The sequence below is a fragment of the Typopeltis vanoorti genome, chromosome 9 (assembly GCF_054136105.1).
Source record: "Typopeltis vanoorti isolate ZY-2024b chromosome 9, IOZ_Tvanoo_1.0, whole genome shotgun sequence".
Taxonomy (NCBI): Eukaryota; Metazoa; Arthropoda; class Arachnida; order Uropygi; family Thelyphonidae; genus Typopeltis; species Typopeltis vanoorti.
Window position 1 is genome coordinate 32,918,128 of NC_143557.1, and position 25,915 is coordinate 32,944,042.

The 25,915-nt window shown below is 37.0% G+C and overlaps 1 protein-coding gene across 1 annotated transcript in view; it reads left to right on the plus strand.

Annotated features, from left to right (window-relative positions):
• The window catches only part of LOC150102960 (uncharacterized), a 353,745-nt gene that overhangs the window by 318,350 nt on the left and 9,480 nt on the right, over window positions 1–25,915 (plus strand). Inside the window, exon 13 of the mRNA XM_090398023.1 lies at window positions 6,681–6,917. Within this exon, the coding sequence (XP_090254149.1) occupies window positions 6,681–6,917 (237 nt within the window). The remainder of the gene's footprint in view (window positions 1–6,680; window positions 6,918–25,915) is intronic.

The following is a 25,915-nucleotide window of genomic DNA, read 5'->3' on the forward strand; positions in this document are numbered from 1 at the left end:
ATATAAATAAAGTATCAAAGTAGAGTCTCTTCATTAAAGCCACTTTACAGTTTGCATCAGTTGTTCCAAAAAATATAGTGATACATTGTATCCATCTCCATGGTCAGAAAAGTTCTTGGCATCGACCATAGATGGCAACATGATAAGCAAGATTTTTTTTTTTTTTCTAAGTTGGAACATCTGCATAAGCATCCATGTGAAATTGCAAGTCATTCTATCGAATAGTTTCTTTTATACAGCTGTCTGAAGCAAAAGTGTAGTCTGTACTCGTTAAATGGATAAAATTGAGAATCGTGTGGTTATAAAATTCTTTGTAAAAGAAGGTTTAACGGCAAAAGAAATTCTTTTGAAGTTCATAAAAGTTTATGGGCACTCTTCTCCTTCGTTTTCGACAATTAAGAAATGGGCTGCCGAGTTTAAACGTGGCCGTACCAGTACCAGTCTTGAAGATGATCCATGTGAAGGACTTCCAAAAAGTGTAACAACACCAGAAATCATTGATCAAGTGCATGATATGGTATTGAATGACCAGCGAGTCAAAGTGCGTGAAATTGCTGAGACTATAGGCATTTCAAAAGAACGTGTACGATATATTTTGCATGAAGAATTGCAAATGAAACAGCTTTGTGCAAGATGGGTGCCACACTTGCTCACAGCAAATCAAAAATGCACTTGCATGAAATCTATCAACAGTGCTCGGAGTGTTTTAACAAGAATAAAACTGATTTTGTGCATCGATTTATTACTATGGATGAGACTTGGATTCACCATCACACACCAGAATCCAAACAGCAGTCAAAACAGTGGATAGAAGCCAGTTGTTCAGCACCAAAGAAGACAAATTCGCTTCCATCAACAGGAAAGGTCATGGCATTGGCATTTTGTTTATTAATTATCTTGAAAAGGGTAAAACAATAACTGGGGAATATTATTCCAATCTTTTAACCAGACTAGACGAAAAAATTTGTGAGAAAATACCTGGTTTGCAGAAGAAAAAGATCATCTTTGATCAGGACAATGCACCTGCCCACAAAGGTGTTTTGGCAATAGAAAATTAAGGTATCTGTGCTATGAATTGTTGGAACATCCACCCTGTTCCCCAGATTTGGCTCCTTTTGACTTCTATCTCTTCTCAAAACTAAAAATCTTCCTTGCTGGTCACTGTTTATCTTCAAATCAAAAGGTGGTTGCATCAATAGAGGGGTATTTTGCAGATCTTAGAACCACTACAGGGACAGGATAATGATGCTGGAGCATCGCTGGAATAAATGTATTAGTCTTCAGGGAGATTAAGTTGAAAAATAAAAATAATTTTGAAATTATAAATTTGTTTTTTCATTGTTAGGCAGAGAACTTTTCAGACCTCCCTCGTACTTAGATTTTGCAAAGGCTTTTGATAGATTACTACATGATTAGTTGATAGTCAAATTAGAGTGCATGGGGTTGGATATTAGACTAGTACATTGGATTGGAGATTGACTATCTGATAGGTATCAGCAAGTGGCGTGCCTCATGGATCTGTTTTAGAGCCATTGCTGTCTAAGCTGTATGTTAATGATATTGGGAAGATTTGAATGGGGATATTCAGTTGTTTGCAAATGATGCAAAGTGTCAGGAAGAACTATGAGTAGAATCGATGTTGTAGAGGAAAGAAGACTTGAATAGTTCTTGAAAGTTTTTCACTTGTTTATATTATAAATTAAAGATACTAAGAAATTATATACTTGGTTTAATCCATAATCCTAATATTATTATTATTATTATTATTTTGGGTAACTCCAAGGAGTCGACAGACTCATCGAGGGAGACCCTAACATCATGTCAAGAACAACTATTCGACATTCACACAGTATCTATCATACCTCGCCTTGAACGCATTCACGGTCATAGTACCCACAACAGACTCTGGCAGTTTATTCCACTCATTCACCACTCTCCAAGTAAAATCATGTCAAGAACAACTATTCGACATTCACACAGTATCTATTATACCTCGCCTTGAACTCATTCACGGTCATAGTACCCACAACAGACTCTGGCAGCTTATTCCACTCATTCACCACTCTTCAAGTAAAAAACCTAGCTCTAACACCCCCTGCTAACCACATTCTTGCCCAGCTTCCATGTATGGCCCCTGGTCCTCCCACCACCAGTCCTGTTCTGAAAAATATCTTCTGAATTAATCTTATATAAACCCTTAAGTAATTTGAATGTCTCAATCATATCACCCCTTTTCTGCCTATCAACCAGTTTCTGCAACCCACAAATCTTCAACCTGTTCTCATAAGGTTCATTCCATAGACCTGCTATCATCTTGGTCACTCGCCTCTGGATCCTCTCCACCTCCTCCCTATTATGAAGAAACCCTGGCACTCAGGTCTGGGCACAGTAGTCAACATGGAGTCTTATCAAGGCTCGATATAGTGGAACAATAACTTGTTTGTCTCTGCTTGTTAAAGTATTTTTCAGCACCCAAGTGATTTGATGAGCTGATTTAGCCATTTTTGCAATGTGCCCCCTAAACTTCAATTCCCTATCCACCAACACTCCCAAATCCCTCGCCTCATCAATCTCCTGGAGTACGGTTCCACCAATATGATATACTGCTGCTAATCTTTTCACTCCAAAATGCAGAACCTTACACTTTGCCACATTAAATTGACATCCATTTTCCCTAGCCCTGTCCTCCAAACTATCCAAATCATCCTGCAAAATTTTGACATCCTGTGCACTCACAATTGCTCTACCCAACTTTGCATCATCAGCAAACAAGTGAACACTTCCTCTCAGATCCTTTCCTTTATCGTTAATGAACAAATTGAAAAGTAGTGGTCCAAGAACAGAACCCTGCGAGTAGTGGTGTGCTCATTCTGTGGTCTACTCCTGAATAAACCACTCTCTGGTATCTCTCCATCAACAACCGCCTATCCATCTCACCAACCCGTTCATGTGCCTGTCGGTCACCTTTCTCCTTAAATTCCCTCCATAGTTGTTTCTTTTTTTTGCAGCTCAAGCTTAATGTTGTTATTCATCCATTTAACCCCTACTTGATTTATTATTCAGACTCTAGGTATACAGTCAGCCATTGCTTCATGCAAACACTTCTTAACTGCCTCCCATGCACTATCAACTTCTAGTCCTTGCAGTTGTACATGCCATGGCACTGAACCAATCAATCTCCTAAGCTTGTCATACTTACCAGCCCGATAATTCCACATGTATCCGGTCTTAATTGTAAATTCCACACCTTTTGCCACCTCCCAAGTCAAGATCCTATGATCACTCTCACCAATTGGTGGCAATGTGGTCATATTCGTTAGCCAAATTCTCATATGCAATTACCAGGTCACGCACTCTCTGACCCCTAGTATTTTCCATTACATGCTGTCGCAGATAGTTATCCCTTAATAACCACATAAAATCCAATTCCTTCCTCCCATGTGTCCTCTCCTCCTTGCAATCAATGTTTCCATAGTTGAAATCTCCCATAATAATTACCCTCCTTCCACTCATTTCTTCTATTTGCTTATGCATACTATCTCCACTATCTATTCCATCACCTGGTCTATAGCAGCTCCCAACTGTATATTTTGTTCTGCTAGTTTCAATCTCACACCAAATAGCCTCAAATGTGCTCGTTTCTCTATCCTGCAGTTCCACTTCTATTCTTCTTGGCTGTAGCTCATCAGCTATCATCAATAATACTCCCCCCCCCCCCCATTTTATTCTCCCTGTCTCTCCTGAACACACCATACCCCTCACATTCAACCCCACTAGCTGTGTCGTCTTCTGTCAGCCATGTTTCACTAATGCCAATAACCTGTGGTCTGGAAGTGCCAACCAAGGCCAAAAACTCCTCCTCCTTGTTCCTAATACTTTTGGCATTAGTGTACATGAATTGCAGACGCTGATTTGTCCCATCGCTATTTTGATGCCTTATACTAACTATCTCTTTCTGATTTGTGGTCTTTCCTGCTCGCTTGGGCATATTACACACATTCACATACCCAACTGTCTCCCTAAAATATGCATATGTACTCCCCCCCCCCTTAATAACTCTAGTTTTCCTGATTCTGCACATTCACTACATTCAGCAACACTTTTTCAAGTCTCCTTACACCAAATCCATTCAAATGCAAGCCATCCATCTTATATAGATCCTTTCGCCCATCGAACTCACTCCACACGTCCACAAATTCCACACCACTCGCCATACATAACCCACGCATAAAGTCATTTGCAATTATGGCCTTCCTTTTAAACACTTCACTGTCATACCGCGGCAATGGACTCTCCAACCTAACTCTCTCACTCTTCTCTTTTGCTGCCTCAAGCAATTCCTTCACATCCTCACTCATAGCCTTTTTGTTTCCTTTCAAATCATTTGTACCTGCCACCACTATCAATTCTTTCACCCGCTGCTTTTGCATTCTAATTGACTCTCTTACATTCTTAACGTTCGCACTGGGTTGGTACGATTTTGTTAAACTCTCAACTAACACACCTCTTACTAAGGAATCTCCATACAACACATGCTCTTTCATTTTGTTTACACTCACTATCATACCCTTATTTTTTCTATCATACTTTTGCCGATTATTAGTCGGTACGCTTGGTAAACATTTTTGCCAACGCTCCAGCTGCCAGTTTACCTTATGTCGCTCCGCGTAATAAAGCGATCTCACTCATTACGTCAGTGTCATCGTTTTTATTCTCCGGTGATTCATTCAATCGTTCTGTATTTTTACCTTCATTCTCACTTTCAATGCCACTCTCACAGCTATCAGGTACTACCTCGCAAATATCACCATTCATACCTCGAATATCACTGTTATCTAGATTCTCAATTTCATCAACGATATCACTGACACGACCTGAAGCACTCTTTAAATCCTCACGTTCTTGACACTTTTTGCACACGTTCACTCCACTATCGTTGTTTAACCAGACTCCAACCGCTCTCCTCAATGCATACATTTCGCAAACAGTACACTGAATCAAATCCTTTAAGTTAAGAATTTTAGACAAATACGGCGACCTGGATACCATCTTTGTGTTCCTCTTTATGGGAGCCATGTGCACAGATAATCGTATCTGTCAATTTACTATTAAAATACTCAAAAAACACACAAAAATCACCCAGACTCTTAAAATACTAAAAGTAAACAATACTATGTAAATACTATGCAAATTCATCTATTTTTACTCAAAATATCACTTATCTGTTCAGGAGCTATCCACAAACACGACATACCATAAACAAACAAAGTTTGTGCCTGAAATATCTTTCAGGTGCAAACTTTGGATTAAACCAAGTATATAATTTCTTGATATCTTTAATTTATAATATAACCAAGTGAAAAACTTTTAACAACTATCTATCTCTAATCCAGAGTATTTTAATAATGTGTGACACCTTTTGGCAACTCATATAGGAAAATATGACTTCTCCATTACTTCCACCTTAGTATCACCACCTCTGGATCTGGCTCCCACTGATGAGACTTCAATAAAGGTTGAAAAGGTCAGTGATCCTTCCTTTGATGTAGCATTATACATGTCTGCAAGGATGTGAGGATACGAAAGCAAGTGATGAGAAGTTAAACCACCTTTGCCACAAGTTGCCCCAGTCTTGAAAGATACTTTAGGTGCAAACTTTGTTTTCTTACACTTGGATAATGAATTAAACCAAGTATATAATTTCTTGGTATCTTTAATTTATAAGACTTGAATAGATTGAGTAAATGAACACGTGGATGAACACGTTCAGTGTTGCAAAATGTAAGGTTTTAAAATTTGGAGAACAAAGATGGGATGTAGAATTTACTCTTGGTGGGGATTATGTTGTTGGAAGTAGAGGAAATCAGAGATCTTGGAGTGATGGTAGTTAGGGATCTAAAATTTAGAGGACTCATTGCCTCAGTGAGTCCCTACCTCCCTGGAGATCTCTGATAATAATAATAATAACTTTGAAAATAAGTAGGAACATGGGAAAACATGAATTTATATTCTTTATGGAGAAGCTATAGAATAAGTAAAACATTTCATAATATTTAGTTCAGATGGCGAATTAAATATGGGACCAGACAAAAGAATTAGCAAAAACTTGTATTAGCCAAAAAACTAAGCTAGGTATACAAGATGGTATTTAAACCAATTTTAACTTATATATTTGAAAGTTCGGTATCTGTGGTATTTATCCTTCTATCAAATGCTAAAAATAACATTTAATTGAAGATTAGATACTACAGATGTGCAAGTTATGATAAAAATTAGGGAAATGAACAGATGGTGGAATTATGGGCATAATCATATTAAAAATTAAAATATGAGAAGAAACTTAATATCATTAGCCTATTCAAGAATTGAGGTGGAAATGAGTATAAAGTTAGCAGAATAGGTGTTTCATTATAGCAGAAGGTCTGGATGTATTGATGTAGTTAATAATGCCCTGAAACTTAAAAAAGTATATTTATTTGTTAATGACAATAAATGTTTAATTTTATTCAGCATTAATGATATTTTATATTTTGTATTGATTGCAGAGATTGATATAGAAGGTAAAGACATAAATTGCATAAATTATAGCGTAAAGGCTTTATTCTTAGGCAGTCCTCATGATTTTCTACCAGTTTTACTTAATTTTAATCAACTTAGTTATGTTTAATGTTTTTCTTTAGATTGGGAATTACAAGTTGGAGACGAAGATGAAATTCCTGAAGATATTGTAGAAATAGAAGAGCTGAATGCAGATGAAGAAGAAGAATTGGAAAATCCTGCCTTTCGCTATAAAACAATTCCTTCACGCCCTTTATGTGGTACTATTTTATATACACTAACAGGGTTCACAGATGATGATGAACTCGATGTAATGCCAGATTCAAGAGAATTTTCACAGTTTTCTTCACCTTATACAGGTATGAAAAACAATATACTATTATTATGATACTTGCAAACCTGTGTTAAAAGTAATGTGCCAAATTTATATAGTAACCTGCTAGGTTTACCTAGGACAAAAAATCATAGTACAGGGAAGCTGTGAAGAAGGAATTATGTGTAGAATTCAACTTTATTATTATTATTATTATATGAGCACCTCCATGGAGTCGAAGTCTCAGTGCAGGAGACCCAGTTTATCCACACAATCTATCATACCTCTTTAAACCATTAACAGACAAAGCACTCACAATTAATTCTGGCAACCCATTCCAATCATTCACTACTCTTCAAACAAAAAATCTAGTCCTCACACCCCTACTGACCACACCTTTATTCAACCTCCAGGGATGATCAATTTTTCTGGTCCCTCTAGCCAAGTGCTGAAACATTTCTCTTGCATCTCCTATAAAATCCTTTAAGCATCTTAAATATTTCTATCATATCATCTCTTTTTCTCCTATCAACCAACTTCTGCAATCCACATACCCTCAATCTATCCTCATAGGGAACATTCCAAAGGCCATCCACAATCTTGGTCACTCACTTTTGCATCCTCGCCACTGCTTCCTCATCTCCAAGAAACCCAGGGGACCAGATTTGAGCACAGTAATTCAGATGTGGGCATATCAAAGCCTTATAAAGAGCAATCACAACTTATCTCTACTTGTTAATGTGTTTTTCACTATCCAAGTAATCTTATGAGCAACCTTAGCAATAGATTAGATCCTCTAAACTTAAACTCTCTACCACCACCCTTTCATCTATTTCCTGGAGTACAGTGCCATCAGTGTGATACACAGCTTGTAATTTATTTATCCCAAAATGCATAACTTTATTTACATTTTATTTTATTATTTTATATAACTTTATTTTACATTTCTGGACATTAAACTGACATCCATTAACTTTTGCCCATACTGACCAACTATTTAAATCGTCCTGCAAGCTCTCGACATCGCCTTGATTAACTATTACTCTACCTAATTTCGCATCATTAGCAAACAACTGAACATTTCCTTTCAGATTATTTCATTTCCTATATCATTTACGTACAAATTAAACAGCAATGGTTCCAGCACTGAACCTTGTGGCAACCACTAGTCACCTGTTTTCGCCTCAATTCTGCCCCTCCATATACCACTTTTGATATCTTTCCAGCAGCTACCCTCTTATCCACTTAACCAGTGTCATATGCGTCCCCATTTGTTCTCATTTGCGTAACAGTGTTCCACGTGGTATTGTGTCAAATACCTTTGCAAAATCATCGTGTAGCCATTTCCTTTATCTAACTCAGTTGTTACTCTATTATAAAAAGTTAGTAAATTACTGAAGCATGACCAATCCTTCACAAAGCCATAATGAACCTCATACAGTATCATATTTTTATCTACCCATACTTGAATTCTCTTTTTTACTAATTATTTATAGTACTTTTACCACCACGTGTGAGATACTGATTGGTCTATAATTGCTATAGTCTTAAAACCTCTCTTATGCAAAGAATTAATTTTTCCCTCTTTCTACTCCCTTGGCACTTTACCACACCTGAGTCTTAAATTAAACAGCTTAGTCAAAGTCATTGCCAGTTCCCTTGCACATTCTCACCAAAACCTAGCTGATATCCCATTTAATCCCACAGCTGTATTTGCATTGAGATTTTGCAATAACCCAAGAACCTCTAATTCATCCACCTCTGTTCCCACATCAGTGTCTTTCACATATGAGGGTGGTCTGAAAAGTTCTCAGATTTTGAGGGAGGCCTTTGTCCAACATAAGAGAGAAAGTGTCTGATGAAAAAGAAAAATGTACCAAAGTATGTAGTTTAATGTTATGCCTTCATAAAAGAATAGCAGCATGCCTCTGGTTTTAGTCTCTGTTAATGTATATCACAGCTTGCTCCTAGAGAACTATTAAGTAGAAAAGGTTAAAATACTGAAATTTTGAAAAAGAAAAAAACAGATAAAAGATTTAGGAATGGAGGAGTTATACATGGTGGAAAAATCTCAGTTAAAACAGACTGATTTTAATTTTCTGTGTTGTAGGGAGGTATGCTTGATCCTCGGGCTGAGCCTTAAGCAAACAAATAACATGGACACAAGAGGGGATTGTCAAAAAAAAAAAATTGCACTAACGATTAAGTCTGAGTTCTGGACAGCTTTTTTTGTATTTACTCCTGAATCCTTCCTTCGGTTTGCCATAGAAGAATCTGTGGCCAACAAAATATATCATTTTGTTTTGTTTATAGGAGGTATCTCATTTTTATTTCATTTTTTTCATGTGGCTCCTGCTCACAGCAGGTTTTTGTAATGGGATAAGAATTAATTTTGTTTGTATTTTTATTAAATTTACTTTTTATATAGTGCCTATATAAAATATAAAATTTTATATCTAGAGACAAACATGGAACTTTTTCAAGCCAATTCAGGCTTCCAGTAAGTGGAGTGGTGGTCTCACGCTAAGCAGTGAAGTTCATCTATCACCTCAAGATAATCGCAGACATCCATGCCCAGAGCAGGATTTGAACCTGCAATCTGTTTATTGTATAGTGTATAATGCTAACCACTCGGCCAACCATCCCAGCAAAAATCAAAGTATCAGGTTTGCCCAGCTTTGAGTTTTTCAGTTTTGAGCATATTTTTTCCAATCCATTGGCTCCCAGTTGCTTTGCCAAACTTAACACTGACCAGACTAATTACCCAGCTTTCCATTTATTAGAATGAACTAAAAATAGTATGTTTAAGTTAAGGGATATTACATCCCATATAGTTTCTTAGCCGAATAAGAAACTCAAAGAGTTTCATGCCGAATATAGTAGAAACTATATATAAAGTTCGGCGATTCCAAGCGTAAGCAAATACCTGAATACTGCAGCACTGATCCCAAAGGGTAGTGCAAGCTGGGGCAACTCGTGGTAGAGGTGGAACGAGCTCCGATCACTATTCTTGATATTTGCCCATAATGTGAACTTAGCTCCTAGAAACTGTATTTTTGTTCACATTATGAGAGAAGGTCACTACCCAGACCGGTTTTGACCTTTATTGAGGTCTCATCAGTGAGTAGCCAGACCTAGTTAATATCAAGTTTGTAGCGAACAGAACTTGTACCCCTACTACGAGTATTGCCGTGAGGTGCTCTAATAAATTATTAGATATGTGAAGAGCCAAAGGCTTCAATTCGGCGATATATAACTTGTTTAAGTTAAGGGATATTACATCCCATATAGTTTCTTAGCCGAATAAGAAACTCAAAGAGTTTCATGCCGAATATAGTAGAAACTATATATAAAGTTCGGCAATTCCAAGCGTAAGCAAATACCTGGATACTGCAGCACTGATCCCAAAGGGTAGTGCAAGCTGGGGCAACTCGTGGTAGAGGTGGAGCGAGCTCCGATCACTATTCTTGATATTTGCCCATAATGTGAACTTAGCTCCTAGGAACTGTATTTTTGTTCACATTATGAGAGAAGGTCACTACCCAGACCGGTTTCGACCTTTATTGAGGTCTCATCAGTGAGTAGCCAGACCTAATTAATATCAAGTTTGTAGCGAACAGAACTTGTACCCCTACTACGAGTATTGCCGTGAGGTGCTCTAATAAATTATTAGATATGTGAAGAGCCAAAGGCTTCAATTCGGCGACATATAACTTGTTTAAGTTAAGGGATATATTCGGCATGAAACTCTTTGAGTTTCTTATTCGGCTAAGAAACTATATGGGATGTAATATCCCTTAACTTAAACAAGTTATATGTCGCCGAATTGAAGCCTTTGGCTCTTCACATATCTAATAATTTATTAGAGCACCTCACGGCAATACTCGTAGTAGGGGTACAAGTTCTGTTTGCTACAAACTTGATATTAACTAGGTCTGGCTACTCACTGATGAGACCTCAATAAAGGTCGAAACCGGTCTGAGTAGTGACCTTCTCTCATAATGTGAACAAAAATACAGTTCCTAGGAGCTAAGTTCACATTATGGGCAAATATCAAGAATAGTGATCAGAGCTCGCTCCACCTCTACCATGAGTTGCCCCAGCTTGCACTACCCTTTGGGATCAGTGCTGCAGTATCCAGGTATTTGCTTACGCTTGGAATCGCCGAACTTTATATATAGTTTCTACTATATTCGGCATGAAACTCTTTGAGTTTCTTATTCGGCTAAGAAACTATATGGGATGTAATATCCCTTAACTTAAACAAGTTATATGTCGCGAATTGAAGCCTTTGGCTCTTCACATATCTAATAAAAATAGTATATTTTTAAGGAGACCATTATGTTTAATTTTTAGTAGACAATCATTAATAAAAAGAAGTAGAGAGTGGAGTAGAATGAAGTAGAAGTAGGAAGGACACATTTGAAACAACTGGGGGGGGGGGGGGGGCTTGAATTACAATTTAAAGGTTTGGCCTGAGAGAGTTCATCATCAAATTCCTGCCATGTACCCTCAAGGGGTGTACAGGATGTGATAGTAATACATGAAAAATTTACATCATTACTAACTTCCTATCTACAATTTTCCTCCAGATCAGTCTGTTACTTGTCAAGACTCCAATATTATCAGATCTTATATTTCTGTTGTCTAAGGCACTTTGTACCGTATCAATCCACCTATATCTTGGTCTTCCTCTGGGTCGTTTTCCTGCCAACCTGGCAGAGAACACTTGTTTTGCCAATCTTCCCTCGCCCATTCTGTTTAAATGACCATACCACCTGAGATTAGCTCTGCTAATGCATTCCTGGATGCTAACAATGTCAAGTTCTTTCCTAATATCCTCGTTTTTAATATGATATTGCCATTGATGCCATCTGTTCACACCTCTAATCTTTCTCAGGATTCTTATTTTTTGGTGGTCTCTAGTCTCTGGTCAAGTGTTTTACTTCTGACCCAGCTCTCAGATCCATAAGTTAAAACTGGTTTGAACACTGTCTTGTATACAGCTAATTTAGTGTTCCGACTTTTTCATAGATGCCTAGCTAACATCTGGTTTACAGTATTATCAAAAATATGTCATTATAAAATATCATTAAAAATGTTACGTGAACATGAATATTTCTGTGGTTTAGCAAATCTTCATTTAAATACCGGTCTACATGTTTTTAAACATAAAACAGGTTTATCAAAATAAACATTATAACTTGGCTGGTTTTGTAAGTCATCATATTTATGTCATCAGGGCCACAAAACTTGTATGTAAAGACGGGGGAAGGGGTTACACAGTAGATGTTATCAGAATTTCAAAACTATTACATATTAACAAAGTGACCAGAAAAAAACATTGTATTAACTAATATCTAAGCATTGGACCAATGTTAATTGTTGATGTCACATTAGGTGGAATAACGCATGTCATATCTCAATTCTGTGGTTGTTAACCTTGGCTTACAACCACAGAATTGAGATTACAGTGTTTACAGCAATCCAGAAAACAAGGAATGAAGAGCTATGTTGCTTGAAGCATGCTCTTTGATGAGTATGAACTGAAGACAATTAGCAAAAATTCTTCATATGTCTGACAGATCCTTCAAATAAACATGATTTCAAAAAAGCAGTTATGTTACCTTACATAAAGAATGTTACAAAGTTGCAACGCTGCTTCATAATTATGACATGGAAGTGATTTTTGCCAATTGGAAATTTAATTGGAAACTTCCGTGCTATAACCGTGCTTGTTGAGTGGTACTATTTTGCCTTTTTATCCACTCCTCAGGAACCTTACCCACTGCAAGACTCATTAAATAGATCAACGGCATAGTTAGCTGTTGTGCAAATTAATTAAAAATATATGGCGATGATCATCCCTTCCCAAACATCTAACCAAATCAACACCTGATACACTGATTCTTTCACTTCCAATGTTCCTAATACTTGCCTTCCTTGTAGATATTGTACAGCATCATTTACACCAGTATGATATACACTGATGAAGTGCAATTCAATAATTCCACTATATCCTATATATATATGGAGGTATAAGACAGGGTGACATAATATCTCAAAAATTATTCACAGCATGCCTAGAATAAATATTCAAACTTCTTATTTGGGAAGGGAAAGGTCTGAAGATAAATGGAAGATATTATTATTATTATTATTATTCAGGCCTCCATGGAGTCAAGAGACTCATTGTGGGAAGACCTTCCTAGGAAACAAAGTCTATCATACCACTCATTTACTGTTCTTGCTCTCACCACTCTATCAGGCAATGCAATCCACGGTTCAAACCATGATCCACGCAAAGAAACCACTCCTCATCTGCCATCCTTGGAAGTTACGAAAGGAAGTTGTGAGGAGAAATAAGAACAAGAACTCCCCAGCGTCAACCCTGTAACTGCTTCTCAACAGTTTAAAAGTCTCGATCATATCACCTCTCCTTCTTCTATCCACCAAACTCTGCAGTCCACATTCCCTCAGCCGATCTTCATAACTAACATTGTACAGTCCTGAAACCATCTTTGTTATCTGCCTCTCTACCCTTTCCACAGTTAATTTATCCCCTTGAAATCCTGGGGACCAAATTTGAGAATAATAGTCCAAGTGTGGTCTAATCAGTGTCTTATACAATGGAATGCTAACTCTTTTAACTCTGCAGGTCAGCAGAGATAAAAGTATTGCAGTAATCCTCTGGGTTACCTTCACCACCTTTGCAGTATGCTCCCTGAATTTCAGTTTTCTATCAATCATCATCCCAGATCTCTTGTCTCCCCTACTTCCTCCAGTACAGCTTCTCCAATCGAATATGCAGCCTCCCATCGATGTTGATCAAATTAACTGCAAATACAGATTATCAGAATGGTAATAGTTCTGGTTTATCTTATTTCTATCGTTCTGTTTAATTTGTCTCTTGTTCTTTCTCCATATGACGTCATTCATATATCTGTCCTTGTAATTTTCAGCTTCAGACTTATGAAACCAACTTCTCATCTTGCAATTCCAGCTGTTTGAAAAACACTTCAGCAGATTTCTTCTTACTCCCTAATCACTTGTCTACATGTAGGTTTTTCAGCCTCTTATGTGTGCGATGATATTTTTTGGTTTTTAAATGTGTGTGTGTGTGTATGTGTATATATATTAGGGTTACCAAGTAATTTTATAAACTTGGTTATTTTACTCCTAATCCCAAGTTAAGTTTGTGCCTGAATGTAGTTCAAATCTAAAGGTGGTGCAACACCAGGGCAACTCATTGTAAAGGTGGGTAAAGCTCTGATCACTATTCTTAGTATTTTCCATAATGTAAAGCACATCTCACTAAGAGATGTATACTGCAATACATTATGGGTGGGGTCACTACCCAGACCGGTTTCAACCTTTTTTTGAGGTCTCCTCAGTGAGTAGCTAGACCCTAAATACCAATGTAAAATTCCCAATGTAAAAAAACTTATTTACATATATATATATATATATATATATATTGTGAATTATTCAGACAAAAAGTGTCACATAGGTTTGTGATAAGTTTTGTCAGAAGCACCTCCGTAGCAGAATTGGAAGAACGACTGTACATGGCGACCAGATAAAGGAGGAACCTTTATCTGGTCTCTTTCAGCTAGGTGAGTTAGCCAGTCTCATAGGAGGTAGAGGGTATTTTCAACTGGAAACCCAGGTTTTTCGTCCCTCTAAACAGGGAAACCGGCCTGTGAACACATGTGAATTACACTCATGAATACTTGTGACAATATGTGGAAGAGATAGGGTCCTCACCACATGTCGTTACACCCGTAGTTAACCATGCGTCACATCATGGTAGTCAACCTCCTAGATAGTAGATGACACATTAATGGAATAGAATAAAAATTCACGGTTTTTACATCTACCAATACCTCCAAAAAAATAATAATAATACAGAAGTATACAATTCATTGCTCTTGTGGCATTTGTTATGTAGGCCAGATGAAACAGTGAGGAGATCCATGTGCCTGAGCATGTAAAAGATGTTGAGGAGGGGGGGGGGGGGAGTACAGATAAGGAGTGGCCTTTCACAGAACAAATACATGTCACCAAGTAGTTTTGCAAGAAACAGAAATGCTCTATATTGATCATAATCATCATCATGATCAAATTCCTGACATGTACCCTAAAGGGGTGTATAGGATATGATAATACTACATGAAGAACTTACATCATTACTAACTTCCTATCTACAATTTTCCTCCAAATCAATCTGTTACCTGTCAAAACTCCAACATTATCAGATGTTGCATCATTATTTACAAATTAGCTTAATTACTCACCTTTCAACTTCACAAACCAATTTACTCTAAGCACAACCCTGGATTTTGGCTCTATCTCCTTTTCAGGCATAAACACATTTATTTAGTTTAATGACTGTGCTAGCTTATGCCCTATGATAATAAATTATACTACTCAGGGAGATACTTCCAATATCCAGATTTGTAACTACCCGTTAACTCTCCTGGTCAGTCGTGGCCGAAATATTTCACTTTAACTCTACCCTCCCGCGACAAGTACGTATTTTTAGAGCAGTGAGTTGACACTCTTAAATCAGGCAAGACTCAGTTTAGAAAAAGAATACATGTTTATTCTACAATATGAATACACATTAATTAATTACAAAAACTCACACTGCTAATGATTGCAATCTTACATTACTATCAAATAAGAATACTAGTTTCATTCAAGGTTATCCCAGAACCAATAATATCTCATTTTAGCAAACTGCTTATACTTATGTCATCTAATACATTTTACACATAACACTTTCTCTCTTTCTACTTTATGAGACTCCTCTTAACAACTTCGAATTCAGGCTTACGCCTAATAGAACAATTCCTTGAAAGTCACCAGTCTATATAGTTTTCCCTATTTTAGTCTCATGTATTACAATTTCTTCATTCGCTCACAGCCTTCCAAAACATAAATAACGAAACTTTTACATTATCTTCACATGGGGCTTTGAATGGGTCTGCTGTCTCTGGTACTATCATGAAAGAATACCTGAGGCTTGCTTCTTTGTTCTGGACAACATGCGGCATCATGTATCTGCAACATGGCTGTCCTCGATATGCACTTTGGCTGTCTTCGTTATCTGAGGCCTTCACGGGGACATTGACAACCCAGCACCTGCTTATAATGAAAGCAATGGCTACGTTGCGCTGGAAACTCCGTCCGTAGATTCAAGAACTCTCTGATTCAAATCTCCCACTGCCACGCATCCTCGCCCGCTGTTCAGCCTGTAACCAGCTACCTGGACTTTCTCCTCTCGACCACGAGATCCCGGAAAAAAAAAGCCCTGTTCTTCCTCATGCAACACCTTATATTTTCTCCACATAGTGCCCCCTATCCTTTCCTGAAACACCTTGTGCGGCACTCTGTTAGTCTCATACTCTGAATGATGTCAGGCACTTTTTTTCTACAGCAGGAAATCACGTGACTGTTGTTATACGCACCTGCTCCTTGTATCCCACAGCCTCAGGCACTTACACTGACTGTACCAAACCTTTGGACCCATACTTACAATTAGACCAGTGGAATACTTAAGCAAAATTTAGTTACACTTTACAATACTGAATCCTGATTTATAATTTCATAAAAAAAACTCTAAATAATACAATACACTCCCAAATCTGTCATACACCTCTATAATTTTCTAAATTGATTCTTTCTAAATGTTGTATTTTATGTACTTTAATATTTTACATTTTAAACACTATATTATCTGTATTTTCACCAAAATGCAAGTATTTTCTGATGTGAACAATTTAATATGTAAAGGTGTACTAGTTGAAATCTGTATGATCTCTTGAAACAAAGTCACAAGATCATTCAGAGTTGAACACAGATCTTATATTTCTGTCTTCTAAGGCAGCGCTTCCCAAACTGTGGGCTGTTGCCCCTTGGGGGCCATAGGTTTTGTTGAGGGGGGGCATGAAATAATGAAAACAAATTTAAAATCTTTTAAGACTATGTAGATTTTTTTTATCTTAAAAGAAACGTATTTAATTTTTATTATTTATTATTTCTTTTTTGTTATTTTTTATATTTTAATGGAAAAAAATCACACATTGGGGCTGGTTCACAAATTTTGCTTCCTGCATATTTCAGCGTTTAATGAATATTAGAAAATATATGCTTATTCATATAAGTTTAATTTTAAAGCAGAAATCTAAGAATTACACTTTCAAATATTTCCCCTGATATTGACTTTTTGTGTAGCAGTATTGAAACACATCCATCACATTAAATTGTTATTCAACTTCTTTTTATGTTTTTAATTCTTTCTTTTTTACTAATCGTTTTACGATTAGTAATAAAAATATGAGATAATGTGCAATGTCAAATGTGTGTGTAAGATTCTAAAAATGTAATATTTGCATTTGGTTTTTGCAATATTCGCTGTGTATGTTTTGTATTGAATGTAAATACAATAAATATTATAATAATATATGTCTATATTAGGGGTGCTTAAGGGTCAAAGCTGTATAACTGAGAGGAGACCTCCACATAGCCTTTAAAGGAATGCGGAGAACCGACCAGGGCTTCTGACCTAATGTCCAATCCTCACCTTCTCGTGGTGCACCCTGTTGGGTATCTACTTTGATACTGAACGAACGAGGATGGGCTGGCAATTTGGGATTTAGCCAACCAAATTGTATTCTTATTGGTTAAACCAAAATAAAAAATGATGGTACAACATGACAAAATTTCATGCCGGCTGGGGCGTCGCCCGGTTAAACAAGGCCCCCGTTGTTTTCGCCAGGGAACCAGGGCGAACAGCGAAAAGTCAGCTACTGGAACAAATCTGAAAACAAACCCCAACTCAACATCACCAGAGTTAAAGATCGGTACTATCAACGTAAGAAGCCTGAATGGCAAAGAAATGGAGCTAGCTGAGGAATTAGATAAGTACCAGATCGACATAATAGGGGTGACTGAAACAAAAAAGACCAAAACTGGTGAGATCTTTCTGAGCAATAAATACAAAATGTTATATTCAGGCAATAACAATCAAGGAAAAGAAGGAGTAGCCATAGTATTCAACACAAAATACGAGGCTAATCTTCTCGAATGGCAGTCAGTCTCAAGTAGAGTAATGTGGGCAAATATGAGAATGGGGAACTGGACAATGAGACTTATTTGTGCCTATGGTCCCACAGAAGGTTCTACTAAGGTAGAAGTGGAGGAATTTTTTGAGGCTTTAGAAAAAGCAACTGACACAATGAAAAAGGAAAAGTTGGTCCTTGTTGGGGATCTAAATAGTAGAGTAGGAAATGATTGTGAGACATACAAAAATATTTTGGGAAAATTTGGAGAAAAGAGCAAAGCTAATAATAATGGCAAATATCTGTTGGATTTCTGCTCAGGACATGGACTGGTTATTACTAACACCATGTTCCAACATAAAAATGTGCACAAATACACATGGAGAGAAGAGGCTAGGAATAAGAAAAGCCTCATTGACTATGTTATTGTTGATAGTGATGTTTTCTCCCTGGTGCAGGACACCAGAGTGTACAGAGGATTTGAAATTGGAAGTGATCACTATTTAGTCTTGAGCAGGATAAAATTGAATTTCATATTGAAAAGAATAACATGTAAGAAAGTTTTAAAGCGAATAAAAGTTGAGCAGCTCTCAGATGTAAACTGTAGACTAAAATACAGAAATATTATTGAAAAGAAAATGAAAGAGTTTGAGAACAGGAATCAAACCTTGGAGATTCAGTGGCAAACTCTGAAGGAAACATTGATTGATTCTGCCAGAGAGGTATGTGGTGAGGTTGTGTGCAAAGATAAAAAAATCAGAACTCCCTGGTGGACACAGGAAGTTAAAGAGGCAGTGAAGGAAAAGAAGAAAGCATATCAAAAGTTCCTGGCAAATAAGTCAGCTTTTACTCTTACAGAATACAGAGACAAATGTAAGAAAGCTAAACAGTGTGTAAAACTAGCTAAACAAAAGTCATGGGAGGACTTTGGCAAGAATATAGAAAATAAATATCAAGAAGGTGGCAAAATATTCTGGAGGTTGTTGAAGAAGCTTAGGAATGGAGGAAAGAGTGCTGTAAAAGGAATTAGAGATGATAAAGGTGAAATGAAAACAGGAGAAAAAGATATCCTTGAAGTATGGAGTAATTACTTTGAAAAACTGCTAAATGAAACAAGCAGTGATGACAGCAGAGTGATAAAAAACACTGACCAGGCATGCAGTCAGTAATACATATCCATACTTGAAGTAGAAAAAGCCATCAAAGGCTTGAAATGTGGAAAGGCAGCAGGAGTAGATGATATTCGACCAGAAATGCTGAAGTATGGTGGTATAAGAGTCTTACAGTGGCTGCACTGCATAGTTCAGAAAGCCTGGACAGAGGGACGAATTCCCGATGATTGGAGTAGAGCTCTCATAGTACCCATATATAAAAAGGGAAATAAAACTGAATGCGAGAATTACAGAGGTATTTCCCTACTGAGTGTTCCTGGCAAGATCTATGCAAGTATACTTGAGAAACGGTTGAGAAGAATTGTGGAAGAAAAGCTTGGTGAAGAACAAGCTGGATTCAGGCCAAATAGAGGCTGTCAGGATCAGATCTTCACTTTACGACAAATAGTCGAGAAAGCATGGGAATATAACAAAGATCTGTATTTAAGTTTTGTCGATTTGGAAAAGGCATATGACAAGGTGCCAAGAGAGAAGCTATTCAATACGCTGCAGTTATATGGTGTCAATGGGGCATTATATCAAGCAATACTTAGTCTTTATTTGAGTTGTGAGTCAGCAGTTAGAATTGAAGGAAGTACAGGAAGATGGTTTAATGTTAAATCTGGTGTGAGACAAGGATGTACATTATCCCCTCTGTTATTCATTATCTATATGGATCACATTATGAAGGAATGTGGTATTAAACCTGATATCAAAATTGGAGATGTTAATGTCAGCTCTTTGCTTTATGCAGATGATGTTATACTTCTAAATAAATCCGCTACAAGTCTGCAAGATTCTCTGACTAAATTGAATAGCTGTTGTAATAGATATGGTATGAAGGTCAGCAATAAAAAGACAAAGACAATGAAAATAGGCAGAATCATTGAAAATGTCAACTGTGTTGTGAATGGAGAACCTGTGGAACAAGTAAAACATTTCAGCTACTTAGGCACAATTTTTACTGAAGATGGTAAACTAAATATAGAAATAGACAACAGAATCAGCAAAGCTGGTATCGTGGGAAGTCAATTGAATAAATTCATATGGAATAAGAAAGAAATTAGTCGGAACACTAAATTAGCTGTATACAAGACTGTGTTCAAACCAATTTTAACTTATGGATCTGAGAGCTGGGTCAGAAGTAAAACACTTGACCAAAGACTAGAGACCGCAGATATGAGAGTCCTGAGAAAGATTAGAGGCATGAACAGATGGCATCAATGGCAATATCATATTAAAAATGAGGATATTAGGAAAGAACTTGACATTGTCAGCATCCAGTAATGCGTTAGCAGAGCTAATCTCAGATGGTATGGTCACTTAAATAGAATGGGAGAGGAAAGATTAGCAAAACAAGTGTTCTCTGCCAGGTTGGCAGGAAAACGACCCAGAGGAAGACCAAGATATAGGTGGATTGATACGGTACAAAGTGCCTTAGACGATAGAAATATAAGATCTGATAATGTTGGAGTCTTGACAAGTAACAGACTGATTTGGAGGAAAATTGTAGATAGGAAGTTAGTAATGATTTAATTTTTTCATGTAGTACTGTCATATCCTGTACACCCCTTGAGGGTACATGGCAGGAATTTGATGATGATGATGTCTATATTATGATTTTTTTCAAGGGGGGGGGCTGTGAAATATTTTAATTTTTCCAAAGAGGTCCCTGACATCCAGAAGTTTGGGAAGCACTGTTCTAAGGCACTTTTTACTGTATTAATCCACCTATATTTTGGTTTTCCTCTGGATCTCTTTCCTGCCAACCTGGTGGAGAACACTTGTTTTGCTAATCTTTCCTCTCCCATTCTGTTTAAGTGACCATAACACCTGAGATTAACTCTGGTAACACATTCCTGGATGCTAACAATGTCAGTTTCTTTCCTAATATCCTCTTTTTTGAACATGATATTGCCATTGATGCCATTTGTTCACACCTCTCAGGACTCTCATATAGACCCCTTGGGTTATCTCTCTCGTATATGATAGCGCATGATTTAATCTTATTTGTATTTGATTATTTTCATATATACTTGTGATTTCTCATATGATTTCACATATATTTCTCAGTGATATTTATTTAATATTTTTTACATTCTGGTAATTGTTTAATAATTAAAAAATTTCTAGAATATTAAAATTATTTATTAAAGAAATTAGTAAATTATAAATAAGAAGAATTATATAAATAAATCTCTTATTGAAAATTATTTATTTTCTAGATGTCTATCCAACATAACATAAAAATCTTTTGTTTTCAAAATAAGATTATTAACTAAAATTAAACAATTTAACTGATTTTCAAACTTAGCAAAAATATAATAGATGTACGTACTTTACTTGAATAATAATCCAAATTCGCAAAAAATTTACTAAACTATAAATATATTTTATAAAACAAAAGGCAACTGCACAGTAGCACTGTAATGCACAACATGAAATGATGCAAAATACATCAAAAAAGTATCAAGAAAGGGCCAATTGCAGTATGTGTAAACAAACCTAGATCATCTAAAGAGTTTTATAGCTCATAAATTAAGTCGAGCCGCGTCAGCCTGATGTGGTGATTGTCTTTTCCTGTTTTGTGCACCAGATGACTTCTTTGGCTTTTTTTCCCAACATCTAGGGGTTAACATACTTGGTTAGACTTTAAAATAAGAAGAGCAGTAAAAGTTGTTCTACCCAGCATATATACGGGATTTTTTAGCTATGGTCCCTCAGCAGCGATCCGTATATTTACGGGATAATCGGTTAAGAAGAAATTAATAGGTAAATTTATTTAAAAAATGAAAATTATTCCACTAATGTCAACATTAGCAATGCGCTTAAAAAAATGTTATAAATGTTTTTCGTGAAAACTAGAGGTTCAATTAAAATCAAAATTTATTTCAGCTGGTAAATTTTACCACCCTTTTTATTTTAAAGTCTCACCAAATGCTTACTGTCGGAAAAAAATCAATTATGTCATACTTTCTTACCTTCCAAATTTGTAGAACAGTGTCACTGTTTCAGTCACAATCACACATCCACAAAGCACAACATAAGAATGAATTCACGGTCTGTCTTAAACTAATCATTTCCACTAAAAATATAATAAACAATCGAGAATATTTATACAATTTCCACTGAGTCGATGCTTACGCTGTGAAATCAAATCTGTGGTAATATTGATAAACGTTTCACTTCAAACAAATTATAATAAAACTGGTGATGTATTAAGTTAAAAATATTGTTAGATTATTGAGAATTCATAATAATCTGACTGATTTTAAATTTCATTTTTATTGCATTAACTATAATTTGTAATTGTGTAATTTATATATATTTCGTTTATTATTTTCTGTGGTGAAATGGCACCCCTCATCTTCAAACACCCTTGTACAGGGCACAACTGCACGGCGTGGCCCTGCCTGAGAGCATGGACAGCGAATGCATTTAAGTCGAAGTATGATGAGCTGTGCATGCAAGAGTGGGACCTCCCACAATGAGTCTCTTGACTCCATGACAGTCTGTTGATAATAATATTTCTTTCATTACATTTCATTACCTTACTATCATAAACTATATGCTGAAAAGAGCACACAGTAGTAAATTTAGTGTAAAATTAAAGTTATGTATCTCCGTTCATTGGCATGACAGTGATTTCTTTCTTGGGTCTCAACTGCAAGTGCCAATCATTTCAAGACAATTTTTTAAAATAAACACACACTCAGAGAGACATACTTGAAATTATTCTTGAATTTTCTGATACTCAGTTATTTGCATTATCATACCAGTCAAATATCAAAAATAAATATTTAATGAATGAAACATGTACAAAGGGGAATGCTTGAACATGTAGAAGAAAATTTTTTATGTTGTATAGAAGAAAATCCTACTCACCAAAATTTGGGCCTAGTCCTACTGTTATCTATCATCCTTAATATAGAGATTATTTATACCACAAAAAAAAAAAAAAAAAAAAGAAATCAATCAGAATAATATAACACACTTTCTGGGTTAGGTACTAATATATGTAGTAAAATTTAAAAGTATCTGAAAAAAACAGTTTGATTCTTCACTTTCTCATCCTCTTTTATTACTTGCACCAAAGGAGGGGAGAGAAAAAGACGAGTAAAAAAATGTAAGCTATCATTTTCATGTAATAGGCAGTTTTCTTACAGCTTTCAAAGTAACTAAGCAGATCAGCAGAACTTATGACTGTTTTTATACTTCAGTGAAGAAATGTAAATGTATCTTTTTAACCGATAATGCATATTATGCTTGCTTTTTTTTTTAATTTTTTTTTAGAACATATTAATGGAAAAGTGTTAACTTCCTCCACTGGAATTGTAATTTAAACTTTCTCTGTGTGATCAGGTTATAATGAAACTATGAAACATATAACTCAGCCCATGGATTACAGACTTATCTCCAGCAAATTTTGAATGCTTCTTCACATAATCAATGTAGTTAAAACTCAGGCTCCAGAAGTCAACTGTTTTTATATTTATGTTGGAGGTTTAATGGATTTTTTACAACACTCAGAAAGAATTAAATTAGAATTTAATACTCCTATATTTCGTCCTAGTCACTAGGACATCTACGGGGATTACAAAAACAATTAATGTAACATGCACACAAAAACTTACAATACTAAGCCCAACCACGTGGGTGACACTAAAGTCCTATCTAGGTGGAGCGCCCTCTATGGGCGGTAGTAGGTGGCCTGGAATGTAAGGTGGGACCTCTGGTGATGAGTGTTTCCCAAATCTTCGGAAGCTTAATGCAACCGTATTTGTTAAGATTTGGTTGGTTTCTGAGAGCTGCTGTGGTGGAGCATGGTGGTTTTCTTCCATGATACTCTGTGGGTGGTGTCCAAAACATGGTCAGCCAAGCCTGAATGGCCATAGTTGTGTTTAACGATGTACGACTTGTGTTCCTCCAGGCGGATGGATGCTGATCTGCCTGTCTATCCAAAGTACGCAAGCTTACAGGTACAGGGTACTTTGTAAACTCCAGGCAGAGAGAGAGAGGGGGGAGCTGATCTTTCGTAGAACGGATAAGGGTAGCAAGTTTGCAGTAGAGCTTATATGCAGTGTGTAGGTTATACTTTTTTAGTATCTTGGCTATTTTTTCCGAAGTGCCTCGGATGTAGGGTATGGTGATGGTATTTTTAAATTCTTGTTGATGAGAGGGACGGGGAATGGGGGAGGAATTAATTATTTTTTTGATACTGTGTTCACTGTAGCCATTGGAGAGGAAAGTTCTGTGTATGTGGTTAAGCTCAGTAGTGAGGGCAGTTCCACTGGAACAAAGATTGTGGGCTCTCTTGGTAAGGGTTTTAATGATGCCATATTGTTGTGAGGGGTGGTGGTGGTGGGAGAGTTTGTGAATGTATCTGCCTGTGTGTGTGGGTTTTCTGTATACAGTGAAGGCAAGTGTATCATTGGGCAGGCGCGTGACTAAGGTGTCTAGGAAGGGTAAACAATTGTTCTTTTCCTTTTCCATAGTAAACTGGATTCTTGGATGTAGGCTATTGAGATGACAGAGGAAGGAGTCTAAAGTGTCTGGGCCATGAGGCCAAATGGAGAACACATCATCTACATATCTTAGCCAGATAGAAGGTTTGAGTGGGGCTGAGTCTATGGCTCGTTTTTCGAAATCTTCCATATAGAAATTGGCAAGGGGGGGTGAGAGGGGGGAACCCATGGCGGTTCCTTCTATCTGCTTGTAGATTTTGTTATTCCAAGAGAAATACCCAGAGTTGATGGCAAAGCAAAAGAGATCTAAGATGTCAGAGGGGAAAACGTTTTCTAAGAGAGATAAAGTGTCAGTTAAGGGAATATTGGTAAACAAAGAGGAGATATCAAAGCTTACCAATATGTCTGTATTGTTCAAGGTTAAATTTTCTGTGAGGGCTTTAAAGTGGGTCGAGTTTTTTATATAGGAAGCTGAATTTCCGGTGAGGGGGGACAGAGAGTTGGCCAGCTGTTTAGACAGTCTGTAACAAGGTGCATTGGTGGCATCTACTATAGGTCTGAGTAGGGAATTGGGTTTGTGGATTTTTGGTAAACCGTATATTCGGGGGGGATGGGAGCGGAAAGGTTTAAGTTTTTTCGTGACGTCAGGGGGCCAGGAGGTTACTTTTTTAAGTAAGATTTTTAATTTCTTAACTTGTGTTTTTGTGGGGTCGTGTTCTAGTGGGATGTAGGTAGCGCGATCGCGGAGGATAGTGTTCATTTTACGATTGTATTCGCTGGTATTAAGCACAACTGTGGCATTACCCTTATCCGCTCTGGTGATGACGATACTTTTTTCTTTGCGTAGTTTCTGGAGAGCCATGCGTTGGGCATAAGATAAGTTACTTTTTGGAGGTGAAGAGTGAGCGAGGATGTTGGCTACGTCGAGTCTGATGTTGTTGGCTACCTCCGACGGTAAGCGACCGATCCCCCGTTCGACGTTAACCATTACATCGAGCACCGGCACTTCTTTCGGGGCGACGGCAAAATTAAGGCCGAGGCTAAGGGCGCTGACGGCATCCTCGTTGAGCCTTTTGGAAGAGAGATTAATTACTGTCTGGAGCGGTTGAATTTGTGGTTGTGGTTTGTCTTTAACCAGGTTGCTGTATTTCTTGACGTGTTTGTTTTTTATTTTTTGAAATTCTCTCTGTGCGGAAGTTTCCTAAATGTCAGAGAGAATCGACCAAAGTTCAGGGTTAAGAACGGTAGAGAGCTCTGTATGTAGGAAGCCAATGGCGGCGTTCGTCACTGCGAGGGCAGCACGAGTAGAGGCGATTTGATTGCGTAGTAATGCTAGGCTGGCACCTTTATATATACGGAGTG